The sequence below is a fragment of the Amphiprion ocellaris genome, chromosome 18, assembly GCF_022539595.1.
Source record: "Amphiprion ocellaris isolate individual 3 ecotype Okinawa chromosome 18, ASM2253959v1, whole genome shotgun sequence".
NCBI classification, from domain to species: domain Eukaryota; kingdom Metazoa; phylum Chordata; class Actinopteri; family Pomacentridae; genus Amphiprion; species Amphiprion ocellaris.
In genome coordinates, this window is record NC_072783.1 from 2026641 (window position 1) to 2043867 (window position 17227).

Below are 17227 nucleotides of genomic sequence, written 5' to 3' on the forward strand. Positions count from 1 at the left end.
TTTATGATCAAAACAATTTGTCATGGTCTAAAAATTATTTTAACTTTACAGTTTTACAATCTGCAGCTAATATCTTCTCTGTATTTTCACACTTTACAAAGTCGCCCTGAGGGCCGGATTGGACACTCTACTGGGCCGGTTTTGGCCCGTGGACCGCATGTTTGACACTAACTCAACAACCGGACAGAATGAGCGACTCTGATGTAACGTTCGTCTGGTGCGGCGGCACACAGTGAAAGGATCGACCTGATGCAAGGTTGGTGATGGGAAGAAAAAAACACTCCCCAATGCTGCCATTTCTACACTCAAGCAGGAAGCTGAATAACCTCCGCTGCTCTGTTTTAAGTGGCGATAATCCAGTTATCTTTGGGGTGAGACTGGATGCCAAAATGTGCCTGCAAAGCTTCTTCCATACTTGTGGGAATTACTACCTATCAGGCAAACGTCCTCTCCAGACGGCAGCGATGATTACTGGAGTTGTGCACTGGAAAAAATGCTCCTCATAAAACAAGAAAAAAAAAGATTTCAAGCAACTTTTACCTTGAAATAAGTGAGAAAATCTGCCAATAGAACAAGTGAAAAATGCCTTGGTCAGATTTCTTGAAATAAAATATGATATTTAGAATATTGAGATCTTAAAATTAGCTGTGAAACTTATTTTAAGCTCTCTTTTACCAGGATAGTCAAGCTTAGGTGTCTTAAAATAAACCAGATATGCTAAAAAAATAGTAGTTTTTCACTCAAAAACAGATTTTTGTTTTTATGTAACCTCCTAATTTGAGATGTTTTAACCCTCCTGTTGTCTTCATTTACGGGCACCAAAAAATATTGTTTCCTTGTGTGAAAAAAATGCAAAAAATCAGCAAAAAAATTCCCCAAATTTCTGAAAATTTGCAAAACCTTCAGGAAGAAAATTCCAATAATTCCTTAAAAGTTTCCCTTAAAAGTGTTATTTTAAAAAAAAATCCCCCAAATTTGGCAAGAAAATTCTTGTAAATATTTTCAAAAAATAAGTAAAAATCTTCCAAAAAATTCTAAAAATATCTAAAGTGATTCCATATATATCAGTAAAACTTCTAATATTTTCTTTAAGAACATTCACAAAAAAATCAACCAAAATCCAGCAATATTCGCTGGATTTTGGTTGATTTTTTTGTGAATGTTCTTAAAGAAACATTTTTAAAGTTTCTTTTTTCCACCAAAAAATGTTCAAAGATTTCCCAAAAATGTTGAAAATGTGGACATCAGAAGTTTCACCGTGAAAATAGATTTTTTTCCCCCACATTTTCAAACTTTAAAACAGGTCAATTTGACCTGCAGGACGACACGAGGGTTAAACTTATTTTGAGTTTTCTTGTAAAATTCAACTCAAAACAAGATCATTTCAAGATGGTTTAACAAGATATTTAAGATGCATTGTCTTAAAACAAGTCCCTCCATCTGCTGAAATGTCTCTAGTTAAGTGAATTTATCTTAAATCGAATGGGATGAGACATTTTGACTAAAAATAAGACAAATAGACTTGGTAAGATTTAGAGTTTTTGCAGTGTGCAGATGCTACTGCTCCTCTGTGTCGAGTTTTCCAGGAAAAACACGGCAGCCATGTTGTGAACGAGGGCTGAGGGAGATGTTTCCAGGATGGTAAAAAGCGAATGTGTGTGTGTGTGTGTGTGTGTGTGTGTGTGTGTGTGTGTGTGTGTGTGAGGGACGGATGGATGGATGTTGTTCATAATTCTGCCCATAACACTCCCCCTCAGGCGACGTTGAGCAAAGCTATCACTCCACCTCTCCTCCTCCTCCTCCTCCTCTACCACCAACTCTCCGTGGCCAGACGGAGTGAGAGTCTCAGACTTTTTAATTATTCACCAGGTGAGGATGACTCATGGTGGCTGAACAGCCTTGAGGAGGAGGAAGAGGAGGAGGAGGAAGATGTGAAGCAGAGGAGGAGATGGTAGAAGAGTGGAAGAAGAAAGAGGGGAAACGAGGGCCAAGGAGGAGAAGCTGATGGTCTGCTTGTAAAGGGTCGGGGGAGCGTGGCGGTGGCTGGTCTCAGGTCAGCTGAAGCGCTCGTCTTGCAGCTGATGTGAGAGTTTTGTGGACGAAACAGTTTGTCCCAGGATTGTTTTTGTGCCGTCTGGTTTTTCAGACGTACAGTTTTCAAAAATCACTTCTTGTAACAGCGCATGCAGAGCTACAGCTAGCATATGCACAACGGGATCTTACATAATTCCTGTTTTTACCAAAAAAGAGAAAAAAATCTTACATAATTCGAAGAGAAGAGCAATACATTAACCCTCCTGTTGTCCTCATTTACAGGCACCAAAAAATATTGTTTCCTGGTCTGAAAAAAATTCAAATATTCAGCAAAAAAATTTCCCAAATTTCTGAAAATTCGCAAAACCTTCACGAAGAAAATTTCAATAATTCCTTAAAAGTTTCCCTTAAAAGTTTTATTTAAAAGAACAAAAAACAAAAACAAATTCTTCTAATATTTTCTTCAGAACATTCACAAAAAATCACACAAAATGAATGTTCTTAACCTGCGTGTCGTCCTGTGGGTCAAAATTGACCCGTTTTAAAGTTTGAAAATGTGGAAAAAAAAAAAAAAATTCACAGTGAAACTTCTGATGTCCACATTTTCAACATTTTTGGGAAATTTTTAAAAATGTGTTGGTGGAAAAAAGAAAAGTTAAAAAAAAATGTTTCTTTAAGAACATTCAGAAAAAAATCTACCAAATCCAATGAAAATCGCTGGATTTTGGTAGATTTTTTTCGGAATGTTCTTAAAGAAAATATTAGAAGTTTTACTGGTATGTATGCAATCACTTTAGATATTTTTAGGATTTTTTTGGAAAATTTTTGTTCATTTTTTGAAAATATTTACAATTTTTATTTTTTTAATTTTTACATTTTTATTTCTTGTCAAATTTGGGGATTTTTTTAAAAAATACAACTTTTAAGGGAAACTTTTAAGGAATTTTTGGAATTTTCTTCCTGAAGATTTTGCAATTTTTTATAAATTTGCGGAGTTTTTTTTCTGATTTTTTGGATTTTTTTCATACGAGGGAACAATATTTTTTTTACTGTTTGTAAATGAAGACAACAGGAGGATTAAGAAACATTTTTAACATTTTTTTTTCCCCACCAAAAAATGTTCAAAAATTTCCCAAAAATGTTGAAAATGTGGACATCAGAAGTTTCACTGTGGAAATATTTTTTTTCTTCCCACATTTTCAAACTTTAAAACGGGTCAACTTTGACCCGCAGGACAACACTAAGGTTAAACCTGGTTGTGCTGATGGCTAAAGCATGTCTTCTTAAAATATAACCTGTGGATGCAAGCTGTCATTGAACACATCATACCGTCTCCCTGCTGGCTTACTATTAAAAATATGTCAGTATGTTATACAAGACAGACCTGAATACTACAGGTCTGTAGAGTTAAAATGAAAAAGTATTTATCAGATGAAGATTATAGAAAACACGATGAAGCCACCTGAGTCAAAGACACAATAACAGATAGAAGCGAGATAATCATCTGAACCTCGCTGCTGTCAGTTGTTTTGTTTCAAACACGTCGCTGCACCGTCATCACTTCTGCACCGTTATCTAACTCCCTGGTCTAACTGCAACAAGGGCCTCTTTCACTCGGTGTTTGCTGTAAATAAATGTTTACTGTAAACAGAATCGCAATCCTAATTAGCATCTGCATGGAGCTTCTAGCAAATTCAGACTGAAATAATAAGACAACTGCATTTTCTTACTGTCAACAAATCTAATGAACAGACCAAAACCAAAAATATGTTCTCTGGCAATGTGTAGAATGGTCTGATTGCACCTCAACAGGAGGGAAAAAGCTCTGGATTGTTGTCTAAAATCACCAATATTGTATATTTAGAGACTGCAAAAAGAGAAAAATTCCACAAGTTATAATCTATCTGTCATTCCTTTGGGAAAATTAACCAAATTATTGCATAAAATTCAATTTAGATCACTTTATACTACATGTATCATTTTAAAAATTCAACAAAAATAAATCATTTGCTCAAATCACACTCTGCAAAAAACTAAATTTTTTGTGCTTGAATGTCTCGGCTGTAAACAACAGTCAATGGCAAGAATTCAGGGAATGTTCGGATAAACTGGGCTGAACTGCAGACTGTGTTTGACCCTCATGTCGTCCTGCGGGTCAAAATTAACCCATTTTAAAGTTTGAATATGTGGAGAAAAAAAATATTTCACAGTGAAACTTCTGATGTCCACATTTTCAACATTTTTGGGAAATCTTTGAACATTTTTTGGTGGAAAAAAAGAAATGTTAAAAATGTTTCTGAAGAACATTCACATAAAAATCTACCAAAATCCAGAGAATTTTGCTGGATTTTGGTTGATTTTTATGTGAATGTTGCTAAAGAAAATATTAGAAGTTTTACTGATATATATGTAATCACTTTAGATATTTTTAGGATTTTTTTTGGAAGATTTTTACTCATTTTTTTGAAAATATTTAAAAGAATTTTCTAGCCAAATTTGGGAGATTTTTAAAAAAATAAAACTTTAAGGAATTATTGGAATTTTCTTCCTGAAGGTTTTGCAAATGTTCAGAAATTTGGGGAATTTTTTTGCTGAATTTTTGGATTTTTTGGTGCCTGTAAATGAAGACAGCAGGAGGGTTAAATGACATAATATAAGCTGTAATACGACACCCCGGTTCTCTGCTACACATTTTTTTTTTGTTTTGTTGGTTTTTCTCTTTTCCTGGTGTGTATGTATGTGTTCTATTTTGTATTAGTGTTATACATTCGCTCCGTATGTCTGTTCGTTTACAAAACTGAAAAACAGAAATTGTGTATCTGCTGACTTCTTTAGGGAATAAAAAAAATTGCCTCAAATTTGAATTGATATATTTTAAAAGCTGAATAAATTCATGCACATTTGGCTCTCTGGTGAATGTGGCAGCAGTAGGTTAATCAGCAACAATGGAGCTCTGCGGCACAGATGAATGAACTGCATCAGGCTCTGCATACACAGGTAATACTTGTTAGCGGGTTCAATTTGCTTTTGTTTTGCTATTCTAATGGGCTCTGTTGACAGTGAGAAAAAGGCAGCCTTATCCTTTAAATGTCTCATCAATTACGGCGCTCACGTGAATTCCTGAGAGTTACTATTTACTCTTCAGCCAAGTCGGGGAGTAATAAAACCCTCTGGAGTCGAACGTATTTTTATCAGCCGAAAGCTGCAGCCATCAGCTAGAACACAAATCCTGTTTTGTGCATGTGAGGCAGGGAGGGAGTGAGGGGATGGAGAGCGACGAAGACAAAGAGAGGGAAAGTAAAGATAAATGAGGGAGAAAATGTGTGTGCAGTGTACAGTTATGTGAGAGAGTTTGCGGTGAATAGGTAAGGTGGGTGGTAAATCTTAGAGGTAGGCAGGCAGGAGCACAAGAAGGTCCATTACAGTCTGACTCACTCTCCTCCAAACAGCAGCACAGCTTGGGCCCCCGATGGCTGGCATCAAAGGAAGCTTCGACAAAAACCAACCAGAGGGAGAGAGGGAGAGAGGGAGCTGCATCTGTCAGCCGGCTACCACCTGACCGATACAGAACAGACAGCTTTCTGCTGCTCTAACTCATCTGGAAGTCCAGCAGTTTCTCATGTAAAACAGCCAACGAGACGCTTTCTGTGATGAAGAATCTGTCAGAAATCTGTGCGCTGTTTCAAAGTTTGCCATGAGATCCCCAGATTTGATTCTGAGATTATAAAAACTTGTTTCATCCTGAATATTCATGACTAATTTCATGGCAATGCGAACTTTAGTGAACCAAATTGGTGAAATTAAAGATTAAAGGCAGGAAAATATGAGTAAAACCGTGACGTAAACATGCAATCAATCAAGAATCTGACTACTTGTAAGAGTGTAACATCAGGTGAGACACTTCCTGTGACGTAGCACGGCCATCCTGTCTGCCACGCAAACATGGTTAAAACTGCAAAGCAGATATGCACTTAATTAAGCGTCCTTCACATTTCTCTCACGCAAACTAGTCAAAGAGTAACTTTTTGTGATGTACAATCTGTCAGAAATCTTTCTACTGTCTCTACAGGAATCCAAGTAATGCATGAGATCACAAAAACTCACAAAAACTTGATTTATTCCGAAAATGTATGACTAATTTCATTGCAATCTGACCTCTAGTTACCCCACAGTGCTGGAATTACAGATTTAGCACAGTGTCATCTTTATGCCACAAATGCGATGTAAACACACAATCAATCAAGCATCCCACTACCTGTGAGTAACTTCACATTTCTCTCATGCAAAACAGCCACCAAGACACTTTCTGTGATTTAGAACCCGTTGGAAATCTTTCTAGTGTCAGTACAGATCCCCAGATCAGATTTGGAGGCCACAAAAACACGATTTATCCTGTTGGGACCATGAATATTCAGTCTAATATCATGGCAATCTGAACTTTAGTTACCCAACTTGGCGAAATTAAAGATTAAAGGCATCCTTTACGCTACGAAAACATGATTAAAACCGGCAACACGCAATCAATTTCCCTCAAGCGAAACAGCCAACGAGACGCTTTCTGTGATGTAGAATCTGTCAGAAATCTTTCTACTGTCTCTACAGGAATTCAAGTAACGTATGAGTTCCTATAAACTTAGAAAAACTTGATTCATCCTGAAAATTCATGAATAATTTCATGTTTGTCTGACCTCTAGTTACCATAAAGAGCTGGAATTACAGATTAAAGGCAGTGTCATAGTTCATGCCACTCAAACATGAATAAAATTCTACGTGAACATCAATCGATCAATAAAGCATCCGACTAAGACTAAATTGAGGTAACAGGCTTGGAATTCCTCCTCCTATTATATTCGGGGGATAAAACTCGGCTTTTCAATTCACCTGCCTTCACATCTCGTCTCCCTGCGTCTCATTCTCTGTCTCTGCCGGTGAAACCACAGGAGCAGTGCACTCTGGGAGGCTCTGACGCTGATCCGAGGAGGCAGAAAGCATGCTAGGACGCAGTCGTTTGGCTTGTAAACACACTTGGCTGCCCTTAGAGGAGAAAGGTTGAAACAAGTGGCTCTGGCAGTAACAGTGAAGCTCTGAGAGGAACTAGCTCCCGCCGACCGTCTTCTGTCTTTCTTTTTTTTCCCTTTCGTCTCTCTCCCTGCCTCTCTCTCACTCCTTCACTCTGCATTCGTCTGCAGCCAGCTTCCCTCGGGCAGGGGAATCACATCGCAGCTCAGCCGAGCGCACTCCTCGGCTAAGTGGGGTCTTAACAGGTGTTTAAAACACACAGGGACGCAGATTTGTGTTCGCCTGGGTAGCGGGGAGGCTGCCATTACGGAGCTCATTACTGGTTAAGTGACAGAGGAAGAAGGGCGAGAGGATGTTGTGACATGAGGCCATTTGGCCGTTTGGTGAGGAGGCTGAAGAGGTTTGCTCCACACTGGAAAAAATGCCCCTCTCAAAAAAAGAAAAAAAAAATTCATTTCAAGGAACTTTTACCTTGAAATAAGTGAAAAAATCTGTCCATAGAACAAGTGAAAATGGCTTGGTGAGATTTCTTGAAATAAGATATGATATTTAGAATATTGAGACCTTAAAATTAGCTGGGAAAACTTATTTGAAGCGATATTTTACCAGGATTGTCAAGCTTAAGTGTCTTAAAATAAGCCAAACATGCTTAAAAAAATAGCAGTTTTTCACTGAAAAATAGATTTTTGCTTTCATGTAATCTCCTAATTTGAGATATATTAAACTTATTTTGAGTTTTCTTGTAAAATACAACTCAAAACAAGATAATTTCAAGATTGTTTGACTTGACAAGATATTTAAGATGCGTTGTCCTCATTTACGGGCACCAAAAATATTGTTTCCTTGTCTGAAAAAAATCCAGAAAATCAGCAAAAAAATTCCCCAAATTTCTGAAAATTTGCAAAACCTTCAGGAAGAAAATTCCAATAATTCCATAAAAGTTTCCCTTAAAAGTTTTATTTAAAAAAAATCTCCCAAATGTGGCAAGAAAATTCTTGTAAATGTTTTCAAAAAATGAGTAAAAATCTTCCAAAAGAATCCTAAAAACATCGAAAGTGATTCCCTATATATCAGTAAAACTTGTAATATTTTCTTTAAGAACATTCACATAAAAATTCGCTGGATTTTGGTCGATTTTTTGTGAATGTTCTTAAGAAACATTTTTCACATTTCTTTTTTTCCACCAAAAAATGTTCAGAGATTTCCCAACAATGTTGAAAATGTGGACATCAGAAATTTCACTGTGGAAATATATTTTTTTCCACATTTTCAAACTTTAAAATGGGTCAATTTGACCCGCAGTACGACATGAGGGTTAAAACAAGTCCTCCATCTTGCTGAAATGTCACTTGTGAAGTGAATTTATCTTAAATCAAGTGGGATGAGACATTTTGACTAAAAATGAGACAAACAGACTTAGATTTAGAGTTTTTGCAGTGCATCAGAGGCGCTCGCTGTGATTTGACTCGAACAGAGCGCAGTGAAGCGCACGCTGACTGTTAATGTTAAGCACAGAGACACATTTTAGTATTGTAGCAGCACAGTCTGACAAAACGCTCTTTGTTGTTCCCTCGGTCGCTCTGTTTCTCACACAAGGACGCAACAGCTGACAACATCCCCGTTAAACCTGCGACCGTCACCAGGCTGAGCTCAGGGAAACATGCAGGCATTTGCATGTGAAAGATGCAGCAAACTGCACATGAAGCGTCACTGATTTTCATTAGGATTTTAAAAATAACTCGGCCATCATGCAGCTCTGCCTTGCGGTTCTCAGCTGCTTTGAGTTGTGTTGTTTGGGAAACAGGACTGAACAGAGGCCTATTGTTTGCTTTTCAACTGTGTCGGATGTGAACCAACTGGTTAATCGCAGCTCTACCTGAAACAAACAGCTTTTCTTGTTTTAATCAAAGCGAACGTCAGCGACAGTTGAATGCTTTGAATGTTTTCAACAGCAAATGTCTGCACATTGGGTCAAACTGCAGATCCTATATTTACATCCAGCACTTCAGTGCTTGAGTCAGCCTCATAGCAAGCAGCTTGTTGTTGTTTTTAACCCTCTGAACTACAAAACCTCCCATTAAAATCAAAGGGCACGTTATATATACATAAAATGGCAAAATGACTCAATTTATCTGGCCAGAAGTCGCAAATACAGAGAGAATTGTTGACTTTCAACTTGAACTACTGATCAGTGACGTACAGTTCTACGTGTCTCATTTAAAAAATTGCCAAAAATAAACTGTTTGCGCTAGCCAGATTCTGTAAAAAATAAAATATTCTGGACTCCTCTGCAAAAGACGTAAAGTCATCACTGACTCCGCTGCGCTCAACTCTCACATAACAAAAATTCAGCAGCTTTTCAACTGAACTCAGATGAACTGCAGGTTGTGTTTAAGCTGAGTACAGACACAAATGAATAATGTAAGGAGTAATATATATATATAAATAAAAAATGTAGAGTCATTAATATTTTTACCAGTCACAGTAACACCTGGAAAAATGTTCTACATGGTGATTCCAGGATTTTCAATTTTTGTAAAATATATGATCAAACAAATTTAACCCTCGTGTCGTCCTGCAGGTCAAATCTGACCCGTTTTAAAGTTTGAAAATGTGGGAAAAAATATATTTTCACATTGAAACTTCTGATGTCCACATTTTCAACATTTTTGAGTGGAAAAAAGAAATGTTAAAAATGTTTCTTAAGAACATTCACAAAAAAATCAACCATAATTGAGCGAATTTTGCTGGATTTTTGATGATTTTTATGTGAATGTTCTTAAAGAAAATATTACAAGTTTTACTATTATATATGTAATCATTTTACATATTTTTAGGATTTTTTTGGCAAGATTTTTACTCATCTTTTGAAAATATTTACAAGAATTTTCTTTCCAAATTTGGGGGATTTTTTTAAAAATAAAACTTTCAAGGGAAATTTTTAAGAAATTATTGGAATTTTCTTCCTGAAGGTTTTGCAAATTTTCAGAAATTTGTGGATTTTTTTGCAGAATTTTTCGATTTTTTTCAGACAAGGAAATTATATTTTTTTGATGCCTGTAAATGAAGACAACGGGAGTGTTAACTGTTGCTTTTTTATGTTTTATGGCGTTATCAGTGTGTCATTCTGCACAAATGACATTTTTTTAAATTCTCTTTACTTCTAGCCATGATTGTTCTGTTTCCATAGAGGTGCAGGACTTCATATCGCAGCCTAAAATGAGCCCACAGTGATTAAAAACATGACAGAAGCAACAGTAAAAAACGTCCAGAAGCTGCTTGGAGTTCAGAGGGTTAAAGTTTCATCTGCAGTTTTTTTCTTATGTGCTCATTTCTTTATGGCGCAAACATATATTGCATTAATACACAATTAAATAATTCATAGTCATGTGCGTCACGTGTGCAGACACTGAATTAAATCTGTCCGACTGCACGGCTCTCAGGAGGGACTGTGTTTGTTGTGTTTGTGCTCCCTTGAACTCGGTTTGTTGCTCACCTCTCAGGTCCTGCCCGGAGCGACCCGGCCCGCAGGTGGTGCTCTGTCTGGGCATGCGCAACGAGGTGCGTAACGGAGTGTGCCTCTGCTCATCCAGGTACGCCAGGTCCTCCAGGTGGGCCGAGCTGGTAGCTGCATACGTGATTGTGACAGAAAGAAGACAGAAGCAGGACGCTATTATCACCCGTGCATATATTCAGTAAACAAACCACACACACATTCACAGGACGGTGGCAAAAGGTTCATGCCGGTACCCTGAGGCAGTTGTCAGGCTTCCGCTCGCTTACTTGCTAACTCCTACAGGAAAGAGGAAAGCAACCCTACATGGTTCTGTCCTAAAACTCCCTCCTCTCAGTGTCTGTCACGCGGCATGGAGGCAGATGCCATCCGGCCCCTCTCAGGATTAATTAGCTCAGCAGACAAATGTCTTATTCATGGAGCGGGCGCCGTCTGACGCTGGCTGCTGATTGTTCACACCACACTGTGTCTTCAGGGCCGACGCTCGGAACCACTGAATGTTAAATGAGATTAGACGCCGCCAGTGTGAGTAAGCAGTGGACTCGGTCCTCCGTCACACCTGAACCCCACGGTTCACTTAGACGTGAAAGACAAGACACTCCGTCTAACGACAAAATCCCTCCCCGGATTCTGCTGTTGGACCAGAGCGTCGTGGGTGATTAAAGGGCTTAACTACCAGAGGTTGCTGGTTTCTTTACAGGGCAGAGCAGAGCTGAAAAGTCACAACATCAAGACAACAAGAGCCTTAAAAGCAGAGCAGGAAACTAAATTAACCACATACTGGTAGTTTGAGGAGTCTGGAAGAACAATTTGGGTGAAAAATATCTATTTACATTCCAAATCTGTGTATTTCTTCAGTTTTAATTAAAAGATAATGCAGTTTTATTTCAACTTGGGTCTGGTTTTCATAGCAGTGGCCATAATTTCCATCAGTTATGAGAAGGTCTTCTTCCCTCCCTGAGGTGATTTCAGAAGTCTGGGAACAGCAGCAGCAATAAAGTCTACCAGAGTGAGACACATGAGCAGACAGATGATGGTGCAGGTTTCAAACAACCCAAACATTTAGCCTCATTGTTTAAATTACTTTATTTCTAGCTAAGAAGCGACAGAAACCAAGAAGTCAGTGACGGATGATGGGTTTGGATAACAACTTTATAGTTTGCCATTCTGCCAGAGGGTTTAAATCTGTCTGGTTATGTTTCTTGTCAATTACCTGGTTGACACAATAGATGCACAAAGTTACACTGAAGAAGTAACAGCTGTAATAAGCTGGATTTAACCTTTAACCCATCGGTGGGTCGGACGACAAGTTATTTTTAAATAATTAGCAAAATTACACCATTTGTCGGAGCCAGAAACTGTAAAAACAGCAAATACCGGATGTCCAACTTTCTGACGGAGCTACTTATCGGTGACATAATTACCTGTTTCATTGGGAAATTTACCATATCTAAGAATAAAATTGTGACATTTCATAAAAATTATGCTATTCTCCATGTCTGGTTTAAAAATTTGCCAAAAATAAACCATTTGCATAAACCAGATTCTGTAAAAAACAGGAAATTCTGCACTCCTTGTTACAACAGAGAAGCTGTTATTAACCCTCCTGTTGTCTTCATTTATGGACACCAAAAATACTGTTTCCTTGTCTGAAAAAAATCCAGAAATTCAGCAAAAAAAAATTCCCCACATTTCTGATAATTTGCAAAACCTTCAGGAAGAAAATTCCAATAATTCCATAAAGGTTTTCCTTAAAAGTTTTATTTTCAAAAAAATCCCCCAAATTTGACAAGACAATTCTTGGAAATATTTTCAAAAAATGAGTAAAAATCTTCCAAAAAATCCTAAAAATATCTAAAATGATTACATATATATCAGTGAAACTTGTAATATTTTCTTAAAGAACATTCACATAAAAATCAACCAAAATCCAACGAAATTCGCTGGATTTTGGTAGATTTTTCTGTGAATGTTCTTAAAAAACATTTTTAATATTTCTTTTTTTTGCACCAAAAAATGTTCAAAGATTTCCCAAAAATGCTGAAAATGTGGACATCAGAAGTTTCACTGTGAAAATATATTTTTTATCCACATTTTCAGACCTTAAAACGGGTTAATTTTGACCCACAGGACGACACGAGGGTAAAGTCAGCTGCAACGGTTAAAAAATCAAGGACTTTTCAGCTTTTCAGAACGGACTTTTTCCAGTGTTGGTAACATCTGTGTTCTTTTGTGACCGAAAGTGTTGCATAAAACCAAAAACACAGACAATATATTGTCTTTCAGTATTGACTCTCATTGGTTTAATCGTGGTCATTTGTGTGAAGATCACCAAACCCTTGCCATTTTAATTCTCTAAACCCCAAAACCCACTGGCAGTTTTGAAAAGGCATGTTATCTTCGAAAAAAATATCTATGAGATCCAGAAACTGTTGAAAAAGGACAGCATTCTCAGCAGTTCTTGAACATTTGTGATGTATGACTCAAATCTAAACTGAAAATTGTGGCATTTAATCAAAATCAGTTTATTCTACAAGTCTTATTTTAAAATCTGGCAAAAATAAAGCATTTATATTAACCAAATTCAGTAAAAAGATTAAAATTCTGTGCTCTTTCGTACAAAGATGAAGTAATTAGCAACTTGGCTACAACTAATTACATGAATTCAGAGAATTTTTGGGTGAACTGCAGGCTGTGTTTATATGAGAATATAGAAGACAAGTATGGAAACAAATTAAAAATGTGACCAGGAAAATACTTATGGCATGTGGAGTCACTACTTTTTCCGTTATTGGAAAACACCTGTGGGACCTTAGATAATTCAACCCTTGTTTCTATTTTCTAAAACTTTGTCACACTGCATAAAAGGCTTCTGTGACTTTGGTTTCCACAGAGGTGCAGAAGTTTATATTCCAGTGAGAAATGAACCCACAGTGAGGAAGAACGTGACAGGAGCAAAAAAACCACCTGGGCTTCAGAGGGTTAATTTCAACAATGACAAACGTTTAACAAAAGTCACACATTTATTTCCGGCTCTGAGCAGGGAATCGTTTTTATCTCACACTATACCTGAAATAGCTCGAGCTTTTATGATCCAAAGTCAAATTCAAGGAGTTAGGGAGAGGTGTGACTGGAATCCATGTTTCCTCTCAGTGAGTCTAGAAACTAAAGCACAGTAATCCTCCAGGGAACAGGCCTCTAAAACCTCACCGCTGATCCTCGTCCTGTCCTCACTTCAAACTGTGGCTTCTGTGTCACTGGAGTTAAGCTGAGTGGAGCGCTGCGTGGCCGAGTGTTCGCCCAAGTCACCCTAACCACGAAACCAAAAAACCAGCCACATGGGTTTCCCAAAATGGAGGGAAAATGGCAGCTGGGAATGCTGGAGGCTGATGGGAACGGGGGTGCTGGTCTTCCAACCGGGCTAAAAGCAGCAGAGACAGTGGAGGCATTAATCTGCAGCTCAACCAAGGAGGAATGACTCAGGGCTACAGGGAAAGTCTCTCCTTCTCTTCTCTCTTTTCAATAGAATGTGAGGACTCAAATGTGTGCACTCATCATCTCTATCTGCAATGCAGCAGGCTGCTGGGGATCACATTCACAGCTCACTGCAAAAACTCCAAGTCTTACCAAGTCTGTTTGTCTTGTTTTTAGTCGAAGTGTCTCATCCCACTCAATTTAAGATAAATTCACTTAACAAGAGACGTTTCAGCAAGATGGAGGGACTTGTGTTAACCCTCGTGTCTTCCTGTGGGTCAAAACTGACCTGTTTTAAAGTTTGAAAATGTAGAAAATAAAATATTTTCACAGTGAAACTTCTGATGTCCACATTTTCAACATTTTTGGGAAATCTTTGAACATTTTTTGGTGGAAAAAAAAGTTTCTTTAAGAACATTCACAAAAAAATCGACCAAAATCCAGCAAAATTCGCTGGATTTTGGTTGATTTTTTGTGAATGTTCTTAAACAAAATATTAGAAGTTTTACTGATATATATGGAATCACTTTAGATATTTTTAGAATTTTTGGAAGATTTTTACTCATTTTTTGAAAATATTTACAAGAATTATTTATATATATATATATATATATATATATATATATATATATATATATATATATATATATATATATATATATATATATTTTTTTTTTTTTCCCAAAAAATGAGTAAAAATCTTCCAAAAATTCTAAAAATATCTATCTATCTATCTATCTATCTATCTATCTATCTATCTATATATCTATATATATATATATATATATATATATATATCCAACTTGATGCTTCATAGTTCCTTCAAATTCAATGCTTAGTTCAATGTTTAAGGTAATTAAATCAAAAATTTAGTGGATATTTTGTTAAGAAAGTATATTTTAACACTTCACATAGCCAAATCTACGACCACTGGTCACATTTTCATCAACATTTTTATCTTTTTCATCACTTTCATGTGACGTAAATCCAACATCTGCAGTCAGGGAAGGTCTGACATACTAAATAATATCAATAAGGAAAGGAAAAAATATAGAAAAGTGTGCTGTTACCTTAATTTAGTCAATTTACAGCCTAAACAGTGAGTTCAGTGGGTGTGTTTTATACATCTTTAGTCTTAGTATGAAGAGGGATTTCACCGTCCCTGAGCTGCACAGAAAGGGTCAGGAGCTGGAATTGTTTTCACGTTACCACAGCGGGAATGTTTTTCCCCAAAGTTTTGCTTTTACATGTCAGAGTTTTGAGATATTATTTTCTGAGGATTGTATTTTTCAGCACAATGCAGCGGAGGTGAAGGGGTCTACTCCCTGCAGAATAAACAGTCCCTGTGATGGATACTCAGAGAACGCTCTCTAACAGGTGTACCCTTTCTGAAAAGACACATTTTGTATTCTTCTCACCATTATCATGGACATAATAAACCACTCTGGTTGCACTTTTGTTGCTGCCAAAGAAAAATACATCAACACTTTAGCAAATAAAACCCCAGCTGAGGTAGAATTTGTTGTCTCAATCTATATAGGTGATGTTTTGGTGGAATTGTTGAGAAGTTGTTGTATTTTTTTTACTTTATCTTTGTTGTCTCAAGCTGGTTTTATTTTCATTTCATTCCTAAACCATTGGAGACCAGAAAATGCTTTCAGAAAAGGTTTGCATCACAAATATACTCCATAATGTCAGAGAGTGGAACCGTTGAGTCATCTCGACATATCACGACTCATTTAGATCATAAAGATGTGTTAAAACAGGCACTATGCCATGTTCATCTTATTTTGGTGTTACTGTTTTGAATTATTTCAATTGGGTTATTCCATCTTAAATTCTTTCTGCTCGACAACGTCTGATTTACATGAAACTTTTTTATCATAAGCTATGGATAATTAAAATAGTATCTTTGGAATTCTAGCTTGATATAGCAAATACTTTCTGATATAGACACTACCGTTCAGAAGTTTGGGGTCACTTAGAAATGTCCTTATTGTTGAAAGAAAAGCAGTTTTTTTCAGTGACGATACCATTAAATGAATGATAAATCCAGTGTAGACATTGTTAATGTGGTAAATGACTATTGTAGCTGGAAACAGCTGATTTTTAATGGAATATCTCCATAGAGGTACAGAGGAACATTTCCAGCAACCATCACTCCTGTGTTCTAATGCTACATTGTGTTAACTAATGGTGTTGAAAGGCTCATTGATGATTAGAAAACCCTTGTGCAGTTATGTTAGCACATGGATAAAAGTGGGAGTTTTCATGGAAAACATGAAATTGTCTGGATGACCCCAAACTTTTGAATGGTAGTGTGTCTATATCTACATTTTAAAGTATGTTCGCTGTTTAAGTCACATTTGTAAGCAAAAACCAGGAATGATCTTGGCTTTTGAGGTTTGCTGTAGTTGTATCATTGTAAAATGAATATTTACATTTACATTGTTCTCATGTTAGAGGGGTTTATCAGCTCTTATAATATGTAATAATATATTTTCAAAACAATCTCTGCTCAACCATGTCCTGAAACTTTAACAGCATAAAATACTGATATGTAGTAAGATAGTTGGGACATTTCAGCTTCAGATTTAAAAAAAAAAAGAAATAAAATATATGTATAAAATCGTCCATCTACCTACTTTTGTCACTTTTTTCAATCACTGAAATTTGACGCTATATCTGAATGACCTTTTAGGAACTATATAAGACTAAAGCATGAAATTTTCACCATTATGTCTCATAATGTCACTGATTCAGAATCTGCAATATTGAACAAGTAGATCACACAAAGAAATGAAAACAGGCCTGTATTGTTAAATAAATACATGATTTAAAACTCCAGAACTCAGTTTTGGAGTTCTGGAGTTTTGTGGGTCTGAATTTAAATGCCACATTTGAAATTTGAAATCTTTGCTGGTGTGGCTTCAAATTTTAACGAACGGCAAAACGTGACAAAAGTGGGTCTTTTAAAATATCCAATATATTAAGCTACAACTTTACAATTATACATAGCTAATGATTTATTAAAAATCACTTGCCAAAAAAATGAATGATTTCAGATGATTTTTTTGTGGATTTAAATTTTTCAGGATAATTTTAATGCCTAGTAAAATGTGCTGAAAGTGGGTCACTTAAAGTTTTACATACATGAAGCTAAAATTTCTCCTCAAAACTGATAAT

At 36.6% G+C, this 17227-nt stretch overlaps 1 protein-coding gene across 11 annotated transcripts in view; it reads right to left on the reverse strand.

The window, feature by feature from the left end:
• tanc2b (tetratricopeptide repeat, ankyrin repeat and coiled-coil containing 2b) overlaps positions 1-17227 on the reverse strand; it is a 236267-nt gene that overhangs the window by 38583 nt on the left and 180457 nt on the right. For all 11 annotated transcript variants that reach the window (XM_055004166.1, XM_055004171.1, XM_055004170.1 and 8 more), the window contains one exon: positions 10550-10681. In XM_055004166.1, the coding sequence (XP_054860141.1) occupies positions 10550-10681 (132 nt within the window). The remainder of the gene's footprint in view (positions 1-10549; positions 10682-17227) is intronic.